At 42.2% G+C, this 19,333-nt stretch overlaps 1 protein-coding gene and 1 non-coding gene across 2 annotated transcripts in view; both read right to left on the bottom strand.

Annotated features, from left to right (window-relative positions):
* The window catches only part of DDX4 (DEAD-box helicase 4), a 53,626-nt gene extending 39,219 nt beyond the window's left edge, over positions 1-14,407 (bottom strand). Inside the window, exons 1-5 of the mRNA XM_066240873.1 lie at positions 14,327-14,407; positions 9,501-9,561; positions 7,203-7,280; positions 4,216-4,293; positions 2,539-2,589 (exon numbers count right to left, since the gene is read on the bottom strand). Of these exons, the coding sequence (XP_066096970.1) occupies positions 2,539-2,589; positions 4,216-4,293; positions 7,203-7,280; positions 9,501-9,561; positions 14,327-14,398 (340 nt within the window). The 5' untranslated portion in view covers positions 14,399-14,407. The remainder of the gene's footprint in view (positions 1-2,538; positions 2,590-4,215; positions 4,294-7,202; positions 7,281-9,500; positions 9,562-14,326) is intronic.
* LOC136321142 (U8 small nucleolar RNA) lies at positions 6,576-6,711 on the bottom strand. The gene has a single exon (XR_010728435.1). It is a non-coding gene; the product is annotated as a U8 small nucleolar RNA (small nucleolar RNA).
* Positions 14,408-19,333: the final 4,926 nt, after the last annotated feature.

Raw genomic sequence — 19,333 nt, 5'->3', positions numbered from 1 at the left:
AGAACCATCTAACATCAAGGCAACTATCTGAGCAGCAGAATTTAACACTACAAGGACTGAGCAGGAAAGAGAACTTCAGAAAGAAGGTTAACCACGAAATGATGATGATGAAAGCTAACATTTATTGTTTTATAAAAGAAGAACCTATGAATTAATTAGGAGCGTGGTAAGAAGAAAGAGGTCTTACATTATCTTTGGTCAATTACTCCCCTAAAACAAACCTACAGTTATTTCACTGCACTGGGAAGCAAAATAGGTACATGATCTTAGGAGAGCTAAAGGTACAAACAATTACATTAGGAGGAGAAGGGTGGAAGAGACCCTCTGTTCTACTATCCTCAACTTCATGTGAGTCTCAAACTATTCCAAAATAAAGAGTTACATATGTATATACACACACACATATACACAAATATATAAGAATTTCTTTAAAGTTATAAAAGCCAAACACAAACAAAAATTCAATAATAATCCCAAGATTAGTTACAACCTATTAATTATGTAAAAACTACAGTAATAACATAGACACCACTTAGTACATGTCCAGCACTGTTCTAAGTGAGATACATGTGTTATCTTTTTAAATCCAAAACCCTGTGAGGTGGATATTATCCTCATTTTATAAGTGGAGAAAATGAAATACAGAGAAGTAAAATGTGTTTTTCAAGATAATACAGCTGAGAGGAAGAGGAGAATCTCCGAGTCCAATTTCAAATCCTATGCTCCTTACGGCTACCCCACCCCCACCAGGGGAGAGCAGGCCACAGGGCACAGCGGCCCAGATATCACCCACTGGTATGCCCTGCGTGCAGTGCACAGGCTCCTAGCGTGCTGATAGAACCTGCTGCTGGATTGGCCGACAGGCAGTACGAAAATGAAAGGACTCACTCACTCCAGGCCCTGGTCAGTGGCTCAGCAGTAGAGCGTTGGCCCAGCTTGTGGATGTCCTGGGTTTGAGTCCCAGCCAGGGCACACAGGAGAAGCACCCATCTGCTTCTCCACCCTTCCCCCCCCCTCTTTCCTTTCTATCTCTCTCTCTTCCCCTCCCACAATCATGGCTCCACTGGAGCAAAGTTGGCCCAGGCGCTGAGGACGGCTCCAGTGGCCTCCACCTCAGGAGTTATAATGGCTCCAGCTGCAGAGAGGCAACACCCCAGATAGGCAGAGCATCGCCCCTGGTGGGCATGCTGGGTGGATCCCGGTCAGGTGCCTGCGGGAGTCTGTCTGACTGCCTCCCCGTTTCTAACTTCAGAAAAACACAAAAATTTTAAAAAGGACCCACTCCACACCCATACTTTTCAATTTCAGGGGAACTAAGAGCGAGGACAGAAGAAGCAGAACACGGGTGGGCACAGAGCACTGGAGGATTACACTCTCTTGCGGGCCATGAGCGACTGCACGTGGTGCTCCCAAGCACTCCACTGCAGAAGTCACCTAGGGGTTAGTACGGTCTGTGACAGGTGGGAATGGTCTTGACTATCCCCTGGTTAAAAACTAGGAAATAAGTTTAGTAGAAAGAGAAAAAGCTAAAACATTTTTCTCTACTCAAAGATTAGTTCTATGCTGTGCATGTTTTCATCTGAATAGGACAAGAGTCTGACAATAGTTTTGCGAGGGACAGTCTTATTTGACATATTAAAACCCCACCTTATTTAAAAAAGGTTTGGTTGTTATTTTGAGGATCACTGCTAAAAAAGTACAAGATCAAGTCTCAAATATTTAATGACAACAGGCAGCATTCATTGTTTGCCACGACTGTTCTGGTTGAGCTGATGCTGTGACACGCATTTATCCACCTGACGACCTATAAGACAAACAGCCACCATTCCACAGGACAGGAACCAGCAGCTCTGATAGATGAAGCAACTTTCTGCAAGTCATGCAACTATGCAGCAGGCTACAGAGCAGGGACATAACACAGGGTCTGCAGCTCCCAAGTGCATCATGTTATAAAGAGCCCATGCCTTGGTGGTCATCAAACAAGAGGCAGGAGAAGGGCCAGGCAGCTTCTTTAATACCAGTCCAAAGGCCACACCCGAATCAACTTTGTCAAGTGCCCCGGGGAAAGCGCTGCCCCTTACTGAAGCCTGGCTTCCAGAAACAGCAGTCCAGCCTCATTGTTCTCCATGCTCCTCCCGCTGGTGTCGGACCACTGACAGAGATGCCTGGGATCTCAGCAGTGATCTACATGCTCATGACTCTTCAACTGTCACGACTTATTTGATCTGAATAGGGACCTACATGTCCCCAACTTTATATCTGAGAGTGTAACTTTCAATCTTGACTTACTGTTTCTGCTATCACCTTTTTATTAAGGTAGTGGAACATTCAAACATTGCACCTTACAGAGTAATTAAGGCAATAGGCCGAATCAGGATACCTGCATTCTTGGTAAAGGCTCTGACTATAGCTGCTTTATAAAACTGGGTTTAAGTAAAGTAGAATTAAAACACACTAAAACACTTAACCTTAGTTTCTCTTTGGCATGTACTATGGACATTAAAATTTAAAAGTCACTACAAAAAACACTGAACTTACCTCTCCAGAAACCAGAGCTATCACTTCCTTCAAACTTGTTACCTGAAAAACCTATACAAAATATAAAATTAAACTTGCAAATTTCTGAAAACAATAATCACCTATACCTCTGTGGCATACAATAAACCTTACAGGGACTACTTATTATGATGTCCCTTTAAAATGGGATAAACCACATAACTATATATATGAATAGTCAACAACTCAGGGATTGTATGACAATTTCTGTCTTCTGTCAATTTATTAAGGTTAAAATGTTAGCCACTGTCATATTACCTCAAATATCATATACCCTCTATGTGTACGTGAGCAAAACAGGGTATTTGTATTACCACTATACACTTTCTATTCAAAGTATGACAATTTTTAAAATTTTATAAATTAACTCATAATTTCTTCATCTGTCAGAGGACAGTATAACTAAATTATAATCCAATATATAGTAATTTTTCCCTTATCAGTAACAAGAAATTTCTGCCAAATTCTTTTCTGTTTATAAATTTTTAAAAAAATCTTTCACCAAGCTCTGCATTCAATTTTCTCATTTAATAAAAACCTGTATCTAGATTTATGCATCTCTGGAGCATATAGACATGTCTGTAAAATTAAGTTTAAAATCATCCATCAGTAATGTTTTTATAACATTTTTAAATGTTGACTCTTAACAGAATAATGTTTAATGCAAAGATATTCAAGAATATACATTAAAAGTTAACTGTCAACATAGAGTATCTGTCAATTAGTATTTAATCTTAAATTATAAAGTGTTAAATTATAGTTTCTGTAATTCAGAAACTGAGCAATTACTGTTTGATAAATGCTATATTTATATGCAAAATGTATACATATCAAGTCACTTAAGAACTCAGATTCAACCAAAATGGACCATCACTTTCAGCATAAATCTCCATGGAAATTTAATACACAATTGCCATGTAAGAGGAAGTATCCTATAGCTTCCATATATAATTGGATGACAAAAAAGTTTTCCTTGAGCAGATGTATAATTTCAAAATAAAGATAACCCCTACAGAAAGAGTGTACTATCACAAAATCTAAGTTTTAGTTACTATACTTTATTCCTTTAAGTATTGGCAAGCTTTGAAGCTGGTTCAAAAGAGGACTGTACTCTGCCCTCTACAACTGCCCCTTCCCCTGTGTCGCCCTCCAAAAAGAGTCAAGTGCTGGGTTTCCAAAATGCTTGGGAAAGTCTTCTGCCTATGTACTGTTGGTCGTGAACATAAACTCTATTTTTTGATCTATAGTTTTTAAAGTTTTTTAGGGAAAACATTTCATTTCAAAGATCCTACTGGTACTTTGTTCAACTGAAGATGGAGACTCAAATTCACCTTGGAAGTATGACAGGGACCTCTTGTTTGGGAGGTGGGGGATCCTGAGCACAGAAGAGAAGAGCTGGGGTCACCTGTGGGGTAATGCAGCCTGAGGAACGCTGCAGCAGGAGCATGACCAGTAAAAAATCTCCATGGAAAAGCACACACACCTGATGGGCACACGCTGCTGCTCTGAACTGTGAGCACAGTGTGAGTGTTCCCACGACCTGCACAATTTTCGGAAAAGGCACATGCTTTCTACATGTGTCACAGGGAAATGTGAACTCAAAGATGGGAAAACCTGTGTCACTCAAGTTCTGAATGTAAGACATCACAAGCAGGTTACCTCTGTTTCCAAAACTCCGTCCAGCTCCAAAACCCCCCACTGAGGAGGCGTTCTCCCTTCTATTAGACTCGCCAGCATCTGGGAAGGGCAGGGTGAGAGGTCTTTAATGCAGAACATTACACATGTCATCAATCTAGAAATGAACAGAATCCTGAAGACTTTTAAGGATAGGGAAAAAGTTTCACAAAAACTCATAAAGATATAACTAATATACCCCAACTTCTTTTTTTTAAAAAAAAAAGCTCTTAAATTATGATATACAGGTAAAAACATAATTAGACCACTGAAATACAGCTTTAGATGAGTTGTTATTTTACTAGTGACCTGAAATCAGAAAGTTCAGCTGGTTTTCTGTGTATTAACCTCATCTCAGAGAGCTCTTTCCATGGTGCCCTGTGTGAAAGTCACTGCTATTGAGAATTGTATCCTCTTGTTCCATTTCAAAGCATTCTGGTTATTGTTTATGCATTGTTCTAGTACCTAAAGTGCTGGCAATCTTTCAGTCTAAATTGAAATTAGGAAGGGACTACGTGATAAAGAAACAAGCTGAGACTCACCGCCCTGTGCATCCCCCCACCACAGGTGTCCCCTTATTAGCCTTCCTCATGTTACTCTCAATGCCCAACATTCTAACCCAGTGGTCCCCAACCTTTTTTGGGCCACAGACCGGTTTAATGTCAGAAAATATTTTCACTGACAGGCCTTTAGGGTGGGATGGATAAATGTATCACGTGATCAAGACAAGCGTCAAGAGTGAGTCTTGGATGTAACAGAGGAAATCTGGTCATTTTTTTTAAATAAACATCGTTCAGACTTAAATATAAATAAAACAGAAATAATGTAAGTTATTTATTCTTTCTCTGCAGACCGGTACCAAATGGCCCACGGACCAGTACCGGTCCCTGGCCCGGGGATTGGGGACCACTGTTCTAACCCACACCAAACACCTCCCCACACCCCAAGTATACCCCAAGTGTGAGCTCCTGACATCCGTGACCTCCTCTATGCCTGCTCTGCTTTGCTATTTTCCTGTCAAAACCCACTCCCCCCTCAGGAGCCTCGCTCCCGGGCCACCTGTCTGTGAGCCTTCCCTCAGTGCGCTAGCACACCGTCTGGGTCTCTTTAGTAATGTCTCCTTTCATGTGTCTCTGTACTGTCCCATTAAGAATCTGAGGGCAAAGTTGCTATGGCAAGGAGCAGGGTTATTTAAAACAAAAACTGTACAACGGACATCCAGGCCGGCTAGACTGCCACTTTAGGGAAAATTAAAGCGCTGTCTTGTGAGCCTCAGGAACATCCTCACTCTCTGTAATGTCCTAATACGAGGAACCAAAGGATCTATGGGACCCTAATGCCACATGCAACTATCAGTATTTTCATCCGATTTCAATGATGTGTGTGACTCAAGAAGTTAAGGCTACTTAGGTCATACTACACAGAACAGGAAAAGCCAATCAGTGTTATAATTTAAGAAGTTAAAAGTCAATTTCAAAAACAAGCTCTGAGAAAAAATACCATAGAGACTGACACTAGCTAAAACGGCAGATGAATTATAAAGGAAAAAGGCTATACTCATGGGTCTGTGGGTTTTCAGGATTATATGTAGTCTAAAGAAAAAATTTTAAAGTAGTAACATTCAAAAAAAAAAGTTTGATCAGAAGTTTAATGTGTATTTCAACCTAAAGCATATGAAATTAATAATTTGTAGTAAAATTTGTCTAGTTACGGTTTTCTCATTGGAAAATAACTTATTCAACAATATTTACAAGCCTGTACCAGAAAGTATCACATAACCTATTCCAAAATGGGATTTTAAAATATATCTAAATACTAAATATTCCCTTGACTGTGGTATTAAGATATTTATTTCTAACGTTAGTAAAGCAAACATAACCCACACTTGATCCTCCTAGCAGAATGACAGGATCCAAACCCTCAATGCCACTGACATAATAAATTACATATGCATATTTAGAGAATAAGTTATTTCCATTAGTAGCAGGAACATGTCAAAATATAAAATTCACATTTGTGTTAACTGTAACTAAAGAAATTAAGTTTTCCAAATATCAAATGAATTACCCTACACACATCTTTAATTTCCAATGAAAAAAATCTAAAAATATCAATAGTTTTTCAAAAAATAATATCTAACAAATTCAGTAAGTGGTATGTATATTTAAAACTACCGATTAGCCCTAGCTTATGGTATCCCATAAAAAATGGTCATATGTATAATTTGAGATTCTAATATTTTATTGCACTATATAATAAACCACAGTGCAGAATGTTTTCAGCATTTTACTATCAAATCTAAAGAGATACTGTAAGAAGGTTTTTTTTGTTTTGTTTTTTTAAGAATCAAAGAGGAGCAACCAGGGTGTTGCAAGCCCTGATCACTCAGAAACATTAATCACAAATCATGCGATCTCCAATCATCATATTCTAGTCTGTCCTCCTGAAGGAGGAACAGGTAAGGATTATCCTACCTGGCGATACATGTATAATAAGGTATTTTGTTGTTTCATTACCTGTCAGATTCACGTTCTGGTTGTTCTAAAAGTAACAATAAAAAATTCCAAGCTTGAAAAAATAACCTCTTAAGGCTAATGAGATAGCAGAAATGCTTCCCATATTGCCTTATCTTGAGAAATACAAAACTTGTGAAAGAGGTTCTTCTCACCCTAAGTCTGAAGCTTTTACAACCTTTCCATATCGAATGTTGGAAAACAATAATCATAAATACATTAAGGAGCTCCATGAAGCAACTATCTTTAACCAATCTAATCAATTAAACTATTTCCTGCTATCCCCAAAAAGTAAAATGGCAAAAAGTACAATGGCACTTGAAAAAATGAACCCATTATCCCAACGAAAGCCATACTACACTGATTGACAATTCGGCTCTGCATGGCACGGCCATAAAAGTCCCTACTCGTCCCACTGCTCAACAGCTAAGATGACGATGGAAAGACAATGCCACTTACCTCTGCTTCCCACGCTCCTCCTGGAGGCAAATCCCCTTCTCAAGAAATGATCTTTTTGAGAAGGTCCATCATCCATTTCTAAAGCAAATAACATTATGAGGCAAGTCAGAATAACAAGTATCTCGGAGATATGCAAGCTTACACCTTTCCAATGTGCCACTAACATGGCAAAGGAGGAATTTCATTTAGCAATAAGATGAAAAGGGCCCTGGTTTGTTGGCTCAGTGGACAGAGCACTGGCCCAGCATGTGGATGTTCCCGGTTTCATCCCCAGTCAGAGCACATATGAGAGGCGACCATCTCCTTCTTTCCCTTTCCCCTCTCCTCCACTCTCATAGCCAGTGGCTTGATTGGTTCAAACTCGGGCCCCAGAGTGGTGGATAGCTCAGGTGGTCTGAGCATTGGCCTCAGGCACTGAGGATAGCTCAGTTGATCCGAGCATCAGCCCCAGAGGTGGCTGGGTGGATCCTGGTCAGGGTACATGCAGGAGTCCATCTCTCTGCCTCCCCCTCTTCCACTTAAAAAATAAATAAATAGCCCAACTGAAAAAAATGGGCTAATAGATAGTTCTCCAAAACAAAAATAAATGGTGACTAAATCTCACTCATAATTGTAAAAATTGGAAATCCAAAGGAGATACCTTTTTTCAACCACATGATTGACTCAAAAATAGTTTCATGTTTGCTAATACCAAAAATAGTCACAAGAAATAAGCGAAAATCACACACAATATTGAAGTTATAAACTAAATAGATCTTGATCCTAATACTCAAAATATGTATTTTTGAAAGTATACTAGTATGAATTTCTCTAGATACATATACATGGTAACACGATTAGCAAAAAAATAAAACCCAACAAAACAATAACAACAAAAATAAATGGATCAGAGGAAAACACGTCATCCATAGAACACAGTGCATTTTCACAGAACTACAGAGCACCCAACATTAAAGAACTATTTTTCAATAACAGATAAAATGTTTATAAAATCTGACCATGCAGGAGTTCACAATGCAAATTTCAAAAATCAGTATCATATACACAAAATTCTCTAATCACAATGCAATCAAATGAAAAGTTATTAAACAAAAATAACTAGTTTAAAATTCTCTTACATTTGGAAATATATTTTTTAAACACTTCTATATAGCCCACAGCTCACAGAAAAACAATAGCGGACCTTTAAAACTACTTAGTATCATATGATAAAAATGTTACTGATGAGTACCTAAATTTTTATACTAGAAAATAAGAACTCAAAGTTAACAAAATAAACAGCCCTCTCAATTAGAAAGAATTTTAGGGGAAAATAAATAAATCACAAGAAAGGAGGAAAAAATAACAGTAATTCATAAAATAAGAATAAACATATCAGAAATTGATTCAACAAAGCCAAAACAAGGTTCTTCAAAGAAACCCACGAAAACGTGCCAGTGTGAGAAATCCCTAGCAGACAGAGTAGGGTGGGAGACAGGAGCAGAGACAGAAGACACAAACAGCACTAGGAATACAAGGGAACAGGAACACCCTCAGGAACAAGGGAGGTGCTGTTCAGTGAGCATGAAGGATGAAGAGTTCCCAGTGAGAGGTGACAGTGTCATGGGTACAAAGGGTCAGTCTGGGAGAGAAAAGGCTCTAGAGTGGATTGTGGTGGCCGCACAGCAACAGAAACGTGTCTGTTCCACCTGAGGATGTGGAGGGGTGACCGTGCTCACTGGTCTGTGCTGTTTTGGATGAGGGACTTAGGCACCATGGAGGTTTGACCATGCAGGCGTCAGTGCCCCTAACTCCCACCTTGTTCAAGGTCAACTGTACTTAATGCCCCTGACCTAGACACTTAAAAATGGTTAAAATGGTCACTTTTATGTCACAAATATTTTAACACAGTAGAAATAGCATTTCTGCCTGCTTTGGACTTTGACAAAATGCAAGGCCGCTCGCATGAGGGCTGCTCTGAGCCTGAACCCTCCCAGCCCATTCAGCCTCACCCGTACAGTCCGAAGTCCCACTCCCTGACATCAGGAACCCTGGCAAGTCCACGCAGCCTGAGTGCACAGCAGGCAGCGCACAGCCTGGGCACTGGTCCAGCAGCAAACCCTAAACCAAATAAACCGTCTACGGCACTGTGCTCTCTCATCCCTTCTCTAACCACCGTGGCCCCTGAATATCCACGTAGAACTGGATTCTCATGAGGACATTTAAAAACACTTCTGCAAGACATCTGCCAGGCGGCTGCTCTGTCCCAAGATGAAGCCCTTCACCTATAAGGTGCCGCCTTCTCGCCTCTTCACATACCTGATGACGAGGCCCCAGTCCTATTAAAAGCATCTCCATTCGCTCCGGAAGAATACCCATCCTGTGAGGAGGAAGGAAAGACTTGTTTTCCACTTTGAATAATAAGAACCTGCAACCAATTTCACAAATACTGCAAAATTTTACCAACCAGGCTTTGTTCAAAACAAAGCAATAGTTGACTATAAGATGCCATGGGTCACTGGGTGTTCCTTTGTCAATTACTCCAAAACCTTCCCACTCACACTGTACGTATAAAATATTAAATCATCACTTACAACAGTGGTCAGCAAACTAGAGCCATGAGCCAAATCTGGAGAGCAACCAGTTTTTGTAAATAAAGTTTTATTGGAACACAACCATCCTCTTTTGTCAGGGTCTGTCTATGGCTGCTTCCACACCACATCCACAACGCTGCAACAGAGACTGCAAGGTCTGCAAAGTCTAACATATTTACCATCCGGCTTCTTACAGAAAGAGTTTGCCCATTCCTGAACTGAGGGTTTAGCCACCCATATATCTGAAAAGTATAATCAAATACTATTATATAAATAAAACTGACCAAAGTGATACATGAATAAAGCGGTGCCTGCCAACACATACCAGTTTATAGAGTTTGGTATTTCAGAGTATACCCATCAACTCTGTGTGGGACCAAGCGGAGCATGGACCAAGAGGAGTGGGGAACAGTTTCTACCGTAACACACTACAGAAGTTTACTTTCAAAACTTCTACTGTGTTTATATAAACTGAAACGATACATCCACGCCCTTTATAAAGGAATTCACCCTAATGTAAACTCACTTGTAGAGTGCCCTTACCACTCCTTTATTTCCTCTTACATAAGTTGCTTCTACTTACGGCAAAACTTTCAGAATAAAGCTCTGAAACTCTTGCACATGAAAATCAGAATTCAGTACTGTAATTTAAAAATGAAAGGCGACCTAAGGTACAGGTGACACCTTATTAACTGACTGCATTAGAACAGTTGGTATTTCTTCATATCTGTTCCTCTAAATAAGCCCAAAGATGGAAGGAGTGCACCAGGGTAGGCAGCCTCAGGTTATACTTATTTTCTAAAATTTCCTTCACAAAAGACACTAAAATGGTTTAAAAAACTACTTTTAATAAAGCTTGAGTGTCTTCCAATTATTTTTCTTAGGAACAGAAAGATAATAGTATCCCTGATATGCCTGGGCTTTTGGTTCAATAGAGTTTCAATTTATGATACCATAGACATTAAAACAAATGATCAAGTGAAAACTTTTTCTCTCTGCCTGACCTGTGGTGGCGCAGTGGATAAAGCGTCAACCTGGAAACACTGAGGTTGCCGGTTCGAAACCCTGGGCTTGCCTGGTCAAGGCGCATATGGGAGTTGATGCTTCCTGCTCCTCCCCCTTCTCTCTCTCTCTCTCTCTCCTCTCTATAATGAATAAATAAAATCTAAAAAAAAAAAAAAAAAAAAAATTAAAAAAAAAAACATTTTCTCTCTAGGGGCCCAAGTGTTAAGGGTGAAGAGCGTAGTCAAGGGCTGGTCTGAGAGTGCCACACAGCTGATGGTAGGTCATGAACATCAGCAGTCAAGAATTGAAAAAGTATTATCTGATGATCCTCACACTGTGCAATTTCACATCCCACATATGTGGGACTTGCAAATAAATGTCAAGATAGATTTGGACACAAGACATCAGAAAATGTTTTTCAATATAATTGTTTCATAAAAGTCTTAACCTTTTTCAGTACCCTAAATCTAACTTCCTGTTTCCTTCCAGCTGCCACACCTGTCCTCTGACCTCTTAACCACACCTCTGGTGTCCAGCTGCCGCCCACACCTTCTCCTTTTCCTTCAAGTCCCCAAGTCCAGCCTCCGTCCTCACCTCTGCAGACAGTGCTTTCAAGGAGGAAATGATGTAATGAGATTACTACACGGTGCTTCACCCAGCAACATCTGAAATGGCACCACTTTCCTCCTCTCTACAACATTCTTCTCTTGGCTTCAGGAGTACCACGGCCCCAGTTTCTGTGTGGCCCACCAGCCACACCCTCCTAAGTCCCTTCTGCTCACTCCCACCGGACCTCTGAAGTCAGTGCCCCAGCACTCAGGGCAGAGCCCTCTAATTCTACTATATCAAAATTTACCCAATACCATATCTTCAAATCCCACTGACACACAGATCTCTCCCAAGTTTATATCTATAACCCTGATCCTTCTCCTAACTAAAGAATTATTAAAATCTACTGTCTAGAAGCCTTACTAATATGTTTCACAGGCATCTGAAATTGAACACAACAAACAGAGAATTCTTAAAATGTCTTTTATTCCAAACTTGTTCTAGTTTCAGAGATTCCTCTCAGTAAATAGGAACATCCTCCATCTAGTTGCTTACATTGAAAAACCAAGCTACAGCCCTGGCTGGTTCGCTCAGCGGTAGATACTCAGCCCAGCATGTGGATGTTCAATTTCTGATCAGGGCACACAGGAGAAGGGACTGTCTGCTTCTCCACCACTCCCCCTTCTTTCTCTCTCTCCCTTCCCCTCCTGCAGCCCATCCCCATCGGTTGACTAGACTCCATTGTCTGTAGCCTACTGATCCTTTTCTAAGAGGAATCACTTTCCTCTTATCTCTGGACCAGCTCAACCAACCTCTCTGCCATCTCTTTAGCCTTCTCCCTCACCTTCTCACACCTTTTATCACTCTGCCCCTGACACCACCCTTTAGAATCTCCATCTCTCACAATCCATTCCCACAATCCAGGACACATGCTCTTCCACACTCACTATCTTCACACCTCTCTTTGGTGACTAGAGGCAGAAATTGCTAGCAATCTTCCTCGGGCTCCAGCACTTCAATTTACTTAGGTCTGCCAACTCAATGACGTCCAAGGGGCATCTTTTTTCTGCTACTTCAGAACCACAGTATGGATGTGAACAGAGAAGGTGCAAATCTTATTTCCTTATCTAAATAACTATTACAAACTTTGCTGTTCCTGATTTTTAAAACTGTAACTGTGGATGGACTAATTATTTCAAGCTGTTTCCACTTTAGTCATAAGGGCATTCGCCTTCTGAAGTATGCCACAAAAAAGGCACATAGATCAGAGAGAGGTGACCACTGTGTAGACTCACTGTCACGGTCCCCTAACAAGAAATTGCACCCAGTAAGCAAACCCAAATCCTGTTACACTCACCAACTGACCCATTCCAACACTCGTCCCAACAAACTTGTATGCAATGCACAAAGGCCTCGGCACTGAGATTTCTGGTCTGCATGCCTGTGAGATGAACACACTTTTCTTCACCTCACACCTGTCACTGTCCTATCTATCCCGAGGTGGTACTCTCACTATTATAGTGAAAATCTAGAACTGGGAAATTCTAAAGAGCTACCAGAATGGTGGCCAATTATTCAAAATTATATAAGCATGTGTCAACATTAAATCTTCAAACAAAATCCTGAGAAGCATTCAGATAAGACTGATTACAGATATTAAGATGATATCAATTCAAGACGGTCTCAGAGCAAACTCTAAAGTGAACAAAAGGGAAACCCAGTTGTCTCTACAAACAGAAACTCAGTCACAAAAGGCAATCAAAATGGTGCCTTTAACAGAAATTAAGCTGAATAAAAGACCTCAGCTTTCTCCTATACAAGTGTGATTTTAAAAAGTCATAGTCATCCTTAGTTTTCACACTTTTTATACAACCAAGGCAGGCAAAAATAAAAAGAAGTTGTCAATTGCACCATGTTCCTTCAAGGCAAATAGGCCAAATAACTATTGCAAGACCAGCACCTTATGTTGTCTGCAGAAAAATGCAAAAGTTTTACTACAAATTGGATCCACACAAGCATATATAAAGAATCATAAGGTGGATTTAACAAAAATTATATTCAAGTTAGTATTCCCAAAATCATGAAACAAGGTATGTTACTAAATAGCACAAAAATTCTAAAACTGTACATTTGAAAGACTTGAGTCAGCTATACTTAATTTCAAATATCTCAAGCACAATATGCAACGGTGCAGTGTACTGTTTGAAAAACACTTACTGAAGGCACAATCTCAGACAAAGGAAAAATAAAAATTAGGTGACTATAAAAGTCCACTGAAGAAAATGTATCTGTGAAATAACTTTATAACAACTCTATTGTGAATCAAGGGGAGAAAACCATAAAATATCCTTCGACCAAGAATTCCATTTTTGGAAGAAAAAAAACTCCCAAATTAAAACAAAGAATAAGCTGTAGATATCTGTGACACTATTACAGCTAATGACGTCTTAAATTCACACCAACAGAACTCAATTAAGGTAGGTCCTTTCAATGAAAGATTATATAACCACAAAAAATTATTTTAAGGAAATATAATAGAGAATAGTGAAAAGTGAAAAAGCTGGCATCAAAAATTGTAATTTTACTATCTTTACAATCTATAGAAAAATGTGTATGTGCAATACAGAAGCAAACACACTTAAAATTTCAAAGTTCATCTGAAACCTTCCCACCACAGTGAGTACAATCAAACCTGTATCATTTGAGTAGTACGAACGTTCATGTACGTCCTGGTGCCTCCTGACCATCCAGAGTACGGTCATAACAAAAATTTTTATTTTAAAAATGTGTAAGGCAACATTTAAAAAAAAGAAAATGTATGTTTTTCTTGTTTCCTTAAATTGGTTATCAAACAAACGAGATTTTAAGTTAATAAAACTGGAACTGGAACTAATTTCATTTTTTGAAAAAAAAAAACTCACTTCCAGGGGGTCAGGGAGCATGAAAAAAAATCATTATTCAAAGGGTTAATAAACTGTAACCTTTCAGTGTTACTACCTTCTCAAAGACAGGAACGTAGGAAGACAGATGGGGTTTGATTATTTCTGCTTCCCAGTCTTCATCCCCCATGGTGGTTTCCTGCTCTACTTTTTGAACAAAAACACAAGGAGACACATTGGGCTTCGATTAGATCAGACCTTGCTTTCGGAAGCATCAACCTCCAGCTATCTCCCAGACACCTGGAACTTCTCATCCAGGTGCTCTCCTCCCGCCTAGGTTTCCGTGCAGAGGGGACTCAGCTTTGTTTCTCAGGGTGGAGGTGGCATTGGCGCCCATCCTTGGGTCTTTAGAAAGCGGATGGACCGAACCGCTCAAGCGCTGACTCAGCAACCACCGGGTCCCCAAGGGGATCTCTGGTCACAGGTGAACCCCCTCCCGCGAAGGAACCCCGAGCGGCGGGGAGGGGACATCCCCAGGCAGACTAGCTGTCGGACCGGAGTGCTGACAAGTATCTCGGGGGGAGGGAGCGGAGCCAGGGACCCACGCCTCGGAGTTGGCGGGCAGGCGACACGCGTCTCGAAGGAGAGGAGGCCAAGGCCCCAAAAGAGAGACCAACGAGTTCGCAGAGATGTCCGTGTGCACGCCCGCCCGCCGCGTCCCGTCCCGTCGCCTCCCGGACGGGCTCGCCCGCGGCTGCGGGAGCCGGAGCCCCGGCCCGCGGCGTTCCCCTGCCCAGGCCCACCCGCCGCTCACCCCACGCCGCCCGCCGCCCCGGGGCCCAGGTCCTCGCCGGCGCCTCCACCCCTAAACGGCCGCACGTGCCGGACGCCCCGCCTGCGTCCGGGCCGCGCTGCAGCAACAAATGGCACCGCGCGGCGCGCGCCGCCAGCCAATCAGCGCCCGCGCGCCGCGCGGCCCCGCCCACAGGCCCCGCCCACCGCTCGCCGTCGACGCTGCGGGCCCGTTGGACCTCGGCTGACCGGGCGGCCGGCCGTCCCCACGGGCTAGCGGAGTCCTGCGTGGGCCGGCCCCTGGGCTTCCTTGGGGCGAGCGCCGCCAGCCGGTCGCTCCCCCCGCGTGCCAGCGCCCAGCCCAGCGGGGGCGAGCTGCGCCCGCGCTCTCCTACCCGGGAGCCTTCCTTGCGCTGCCCCGCAGCCCGGCAGTTGGCCCGCTTGGGTGCCTGAGCCCCCCTCCCGCGGCACGTCCGGGGTCCGAACCTCTGCAGCTCAGCCCCGGGGGCAAGGGGCGCTGTCTGCGGGCGGGGGTCCGCGTCCTTGGGAAGCAGCCGCCTCCGAGCCAGAGGAAGAAGGGCGGGCGGGCTCCCGCGTGCGTGGTCGTGGATAGTCCAGGCTCTGACCTGTGACCGTCCTGACCCCAAGGTCAAACGACGGTGACCTTGCGCCCCATCAGTCACATGCCCCTCGGCATCCCCCATCCCTGCAAAAAAACAGGACGGATTGCTTAGGAGCTGCCATCAGTCTTTTCCATCATGTCCTGTGTTCTGAATCTTTGAAAAAATGTGCAGAATCCACGGCCTGGCCTTGCGTTCGCACCCGAATGAGGTGCTTGCAGCTTGATGCTGAGCATCTCTAGAACCGTGTGTCGGTCCAGTCTCTTCTTCCACCAACGATACGTCAGCATCCACCTCGTTGATTTGGAGCCCTACAAATAGACATAAAATGGGAGGGGAAGGGGTTATAAGTGTCTCTAAGATACCAGGGTGCTAGGAACACCACATATGGCTAAGGCAGTGTTTACCAAAGCGTGGTAACACCACTGGTTTTAGGCACTTCGTGGGCAGTTTTCATTACGACAGTTTGTTTCATGTGTGATGCGTATGAGAAAACGTTAACTGAGACCATCAAACCTATGATTTCAGAAAATCATTGCTCGTCATGAACCTAAATGAAGTATTAATAGTTTTTCAGTGAAAAGAAATTTTTTTTGTTTTTTGTTTTTTTGTATTTTTCTGAAGTTGGAAACGGGAATGCAGTCAGACTTCCGCATGTGCCCCACGGGGATCCACCCAGCAAGCCCACCAGGGGGTGATGCTCTGCCCATCTGGGGCCTCGCTCTGCTGCAACCAGAGCCATTCCAGCGCTGAGGCAGAGGCCACAGAGCCATCCTCAGTGCCCGGGCAAACCTTGCTCCTATGGAGCCTCGGCTGCGGGAGGGAAAGAGAGAGACAGAGAGAAGGGAGAGGGGGAGGGGTGGAGAAGCAGATGGGCGTCTCTCCTGTGTGCCCTGGCAGGGAATCGAACCCGGAACTCCTGCACGCCAGGCCAACGCTCCACCACTGAGCCAACCGGCCAGGGCCTCAGTGAAATGAAATTTAAGAACGAAGTATTAATAGTATCCAGGAATGGCAAAAATCATGAAGGTGGCATTCAGAAGACTACAGTGTGGTCAACACTGGTGCGAACGGGAAAGACTCAGATCTGGGCATAAGCCACTCGTAGGCTTTTCTCCACAGTGAGCTGAAGCTATCTCGGCAACTGTTCTGATGCCGTGCTCACTTAGCAGCTTCTTGTTTAGGAATTCTCAACTCCCCCAAGTATTTTGATAATGAGAAAGGAGGTCCAGTGTATAAGAATTATTTGATCCCTATTATGAATTAATACACTGAGATTCTGAGAGTCTTGTTTGAGTTGAACTGGTGTTCCTGAGATGGCCTGCTTATAATCAACCAGACCTCCTAAATTACATAATACATTCAGTGGTCCCTAAGCACTTTTACAGATATATTTAAATAAGAGCTGAAAATGAGTAAAGGGTAAAAAGTCAAATACTATGTCAGGTTTCGTTGGACAATCCTTTCTTAAGACCAAGGGATCTTCGTAGCCATTTGCTGCAAAAGTGTTTCATTAGTGAATTATGGAATTTGGTAAACAATCACTAAGAAAGCATAGTATACCAAAGTCTAGCCCTTTTCATTCCCCCTAAATGTTAGTTATTCCTAACAAAGAAAGCTGATTTTCTGAGTTACAAATGGCAAAGGAAACGCAATTTCTGAATCTCATCACTGTCAGTCATCTTGAGTATAAACAGAACTAATTCACCCAGAGAAGTAGTGACCAGGATCTGTCGATGAACAGTGATGAATCTTTTTTTATTTACCCTTTGTCAGACTGAAGAGTTGGAGCTTTCAGTTACAGAGGAAGAAATTATTAGCAATTGACTGAGAAGTCAATGTTGGTCATCTCTGGTTGTCCATTTATTAACCAGTGATAATATTCACAAAGGAATAGAACCCAAGGAGGGGGTCATGGCAACCTCAGATCTATAGCTGGTTGGTCAGAAGTACATGTGACAATTTAGACTTTCCATCGGTGTCTGAAATAGGGGGTGGTGTGGGTGAAATTCTTGCAAGCTGAACTCTTAATCTGTGGATCTGATGCTGTCTCCAGGAATAGTGTCAGAATTGAATTAAATTGTAGGACACCCGGCTGGTGTCCAAGATTGCTCAGTGATGTTAAACAACCTGCCCCCTACCACACATTCCAACTGGCACCCTTAGTTAGCATCAGTCAACATCTTGTGCTTCATAATGTGATGCAGTAAGAAAGATGTTATCATGCTCATGTCTTATTCCTGTAAAAAAAAAAAATGCAAAACTTGAATCTAATCATGTGGAACCCTTGGATAAATTTAAATTGAGGGTCACTCTACTAAATGACCTATACTCTTCAAAAATGTCAGTCATGAAAGAGAAAGAAAAGCTTAAGGAACCATTCAAAATTAAAGGAGCTTAAAGATATATGAAGACTGAATACAATGCATGATCAATCTCATGCTGGCCTCTGGGTGAGAAAAAAAATTCCTATGAAAAACATATTTGGAACTATTGGTGAAATTTGAGTACGGTCTGTAGATTGACTAAGCATTCCACAGATTTTTTAAAATTCTAACTTTGATCGTTGTACTGTGAAAATCCTTGTTTTTGTGAAATATATGCTGGAGAATTTAGGCCTAACAAGTGGGGGTACAGTGGATAGAGCACTTCCCTGGGTTGCTGAGGTCCTAGGTTGAAAATTCCGAAGTCGCTGGCTTGAGCGCAGGCTCACCAGCTTGAGAGCAGGGTCATCAGCTTGAGCTCATCATCAACTTGAGTGTGGAGCATCAACATGATCCCAAGGTCACTGGCTTGAGCTCATGGCTACTGGCTTAAGGGCTTGAGCAAGGGGTCACTAGCTTGGCTTCAGCCCCGGGTCAAGGCACATACAATAAGCAGTCAATGAACAACTAAAATGAAGCAACTACAAGTTGATGCTTCTCATCTCTCTCCCTTATTACCTGTCTCTTGTTTCTGTCTTTATAAAAATTTAAAAAAGAATTTAGGAGGTGAGGCATGTTGTCTACAACTTAACCTCACATGATTTAGGAAAAAGGTATGTGTGTATGTGTGTGTGTAGATAGGGTGGAGACAGAAGGAGGGAAAGAATGGTAAAACAAATATGGCAAAATGTTCACAATTGACAGCTCTGAGTCAAGAAAATATGGGAGTTCTTTGCATTATTTTTGCAACTTCCTTGTAAACATGAAATTATTTTAAATTTAAATATATCTTCAAAGGACTAAAACACATCAAATATATTCTTTAACTCTATAAGTTCATAATGGTACAGAAAAAAATCATCAGTCATCTTTGCAAGATGCTAGGCAACCAACTCATTTTGAAAACTTGTGAAAAAGAAAAACATAAGTGTTTATGTGACATTTTGGGATAACAAAACTGTTGAGGAAAAATTCTTCTCCTTAGAATTCCAGCTAATGAATTAATATCTCCACCTCGCATCCTTTCAGCCAGGCATCAGGGAACTGGGGTCCTGGGGACAAATCCAGCCCAATAGCTGCTTCTATAAATAAACTCTTATGCCCCATCTGCTTACATGCAGTCTATGCTGGCTGCATTGAGTTCACAGACACCATGTGGCCACAATATATACTATTGCGCCTTTTACAGCAGTGGTCCCCAACTTTTTTTGGGCCACGGACCGGTTTAATGTCAGAAAATATTTTCATGGACCAGCCTTTAGGGTGGGACAGATAAATGTATCATGTGAC

This window comes from Saccopteryx bilineata, chromosome 1, assembly GCF_036850765.1.
Source record: "Saccopteryx bilineata isolate mSacBil1 chromosome 1, mSacBil1_pri_phased_curated, whole genome shotgun sequence".
Taxonomy (NCBI): Eukaryota; Metazoa; Chordata; class Mammalia; order Chiroptera; family Emballonuridae; genus Saccopteryx; species Saccopteryx bilineata.
The sequence above is the reverse complement of the archived record's forward strand: the minus strand, read 5'-3'. Positions and strand labels throughout refer to the sequence as shown.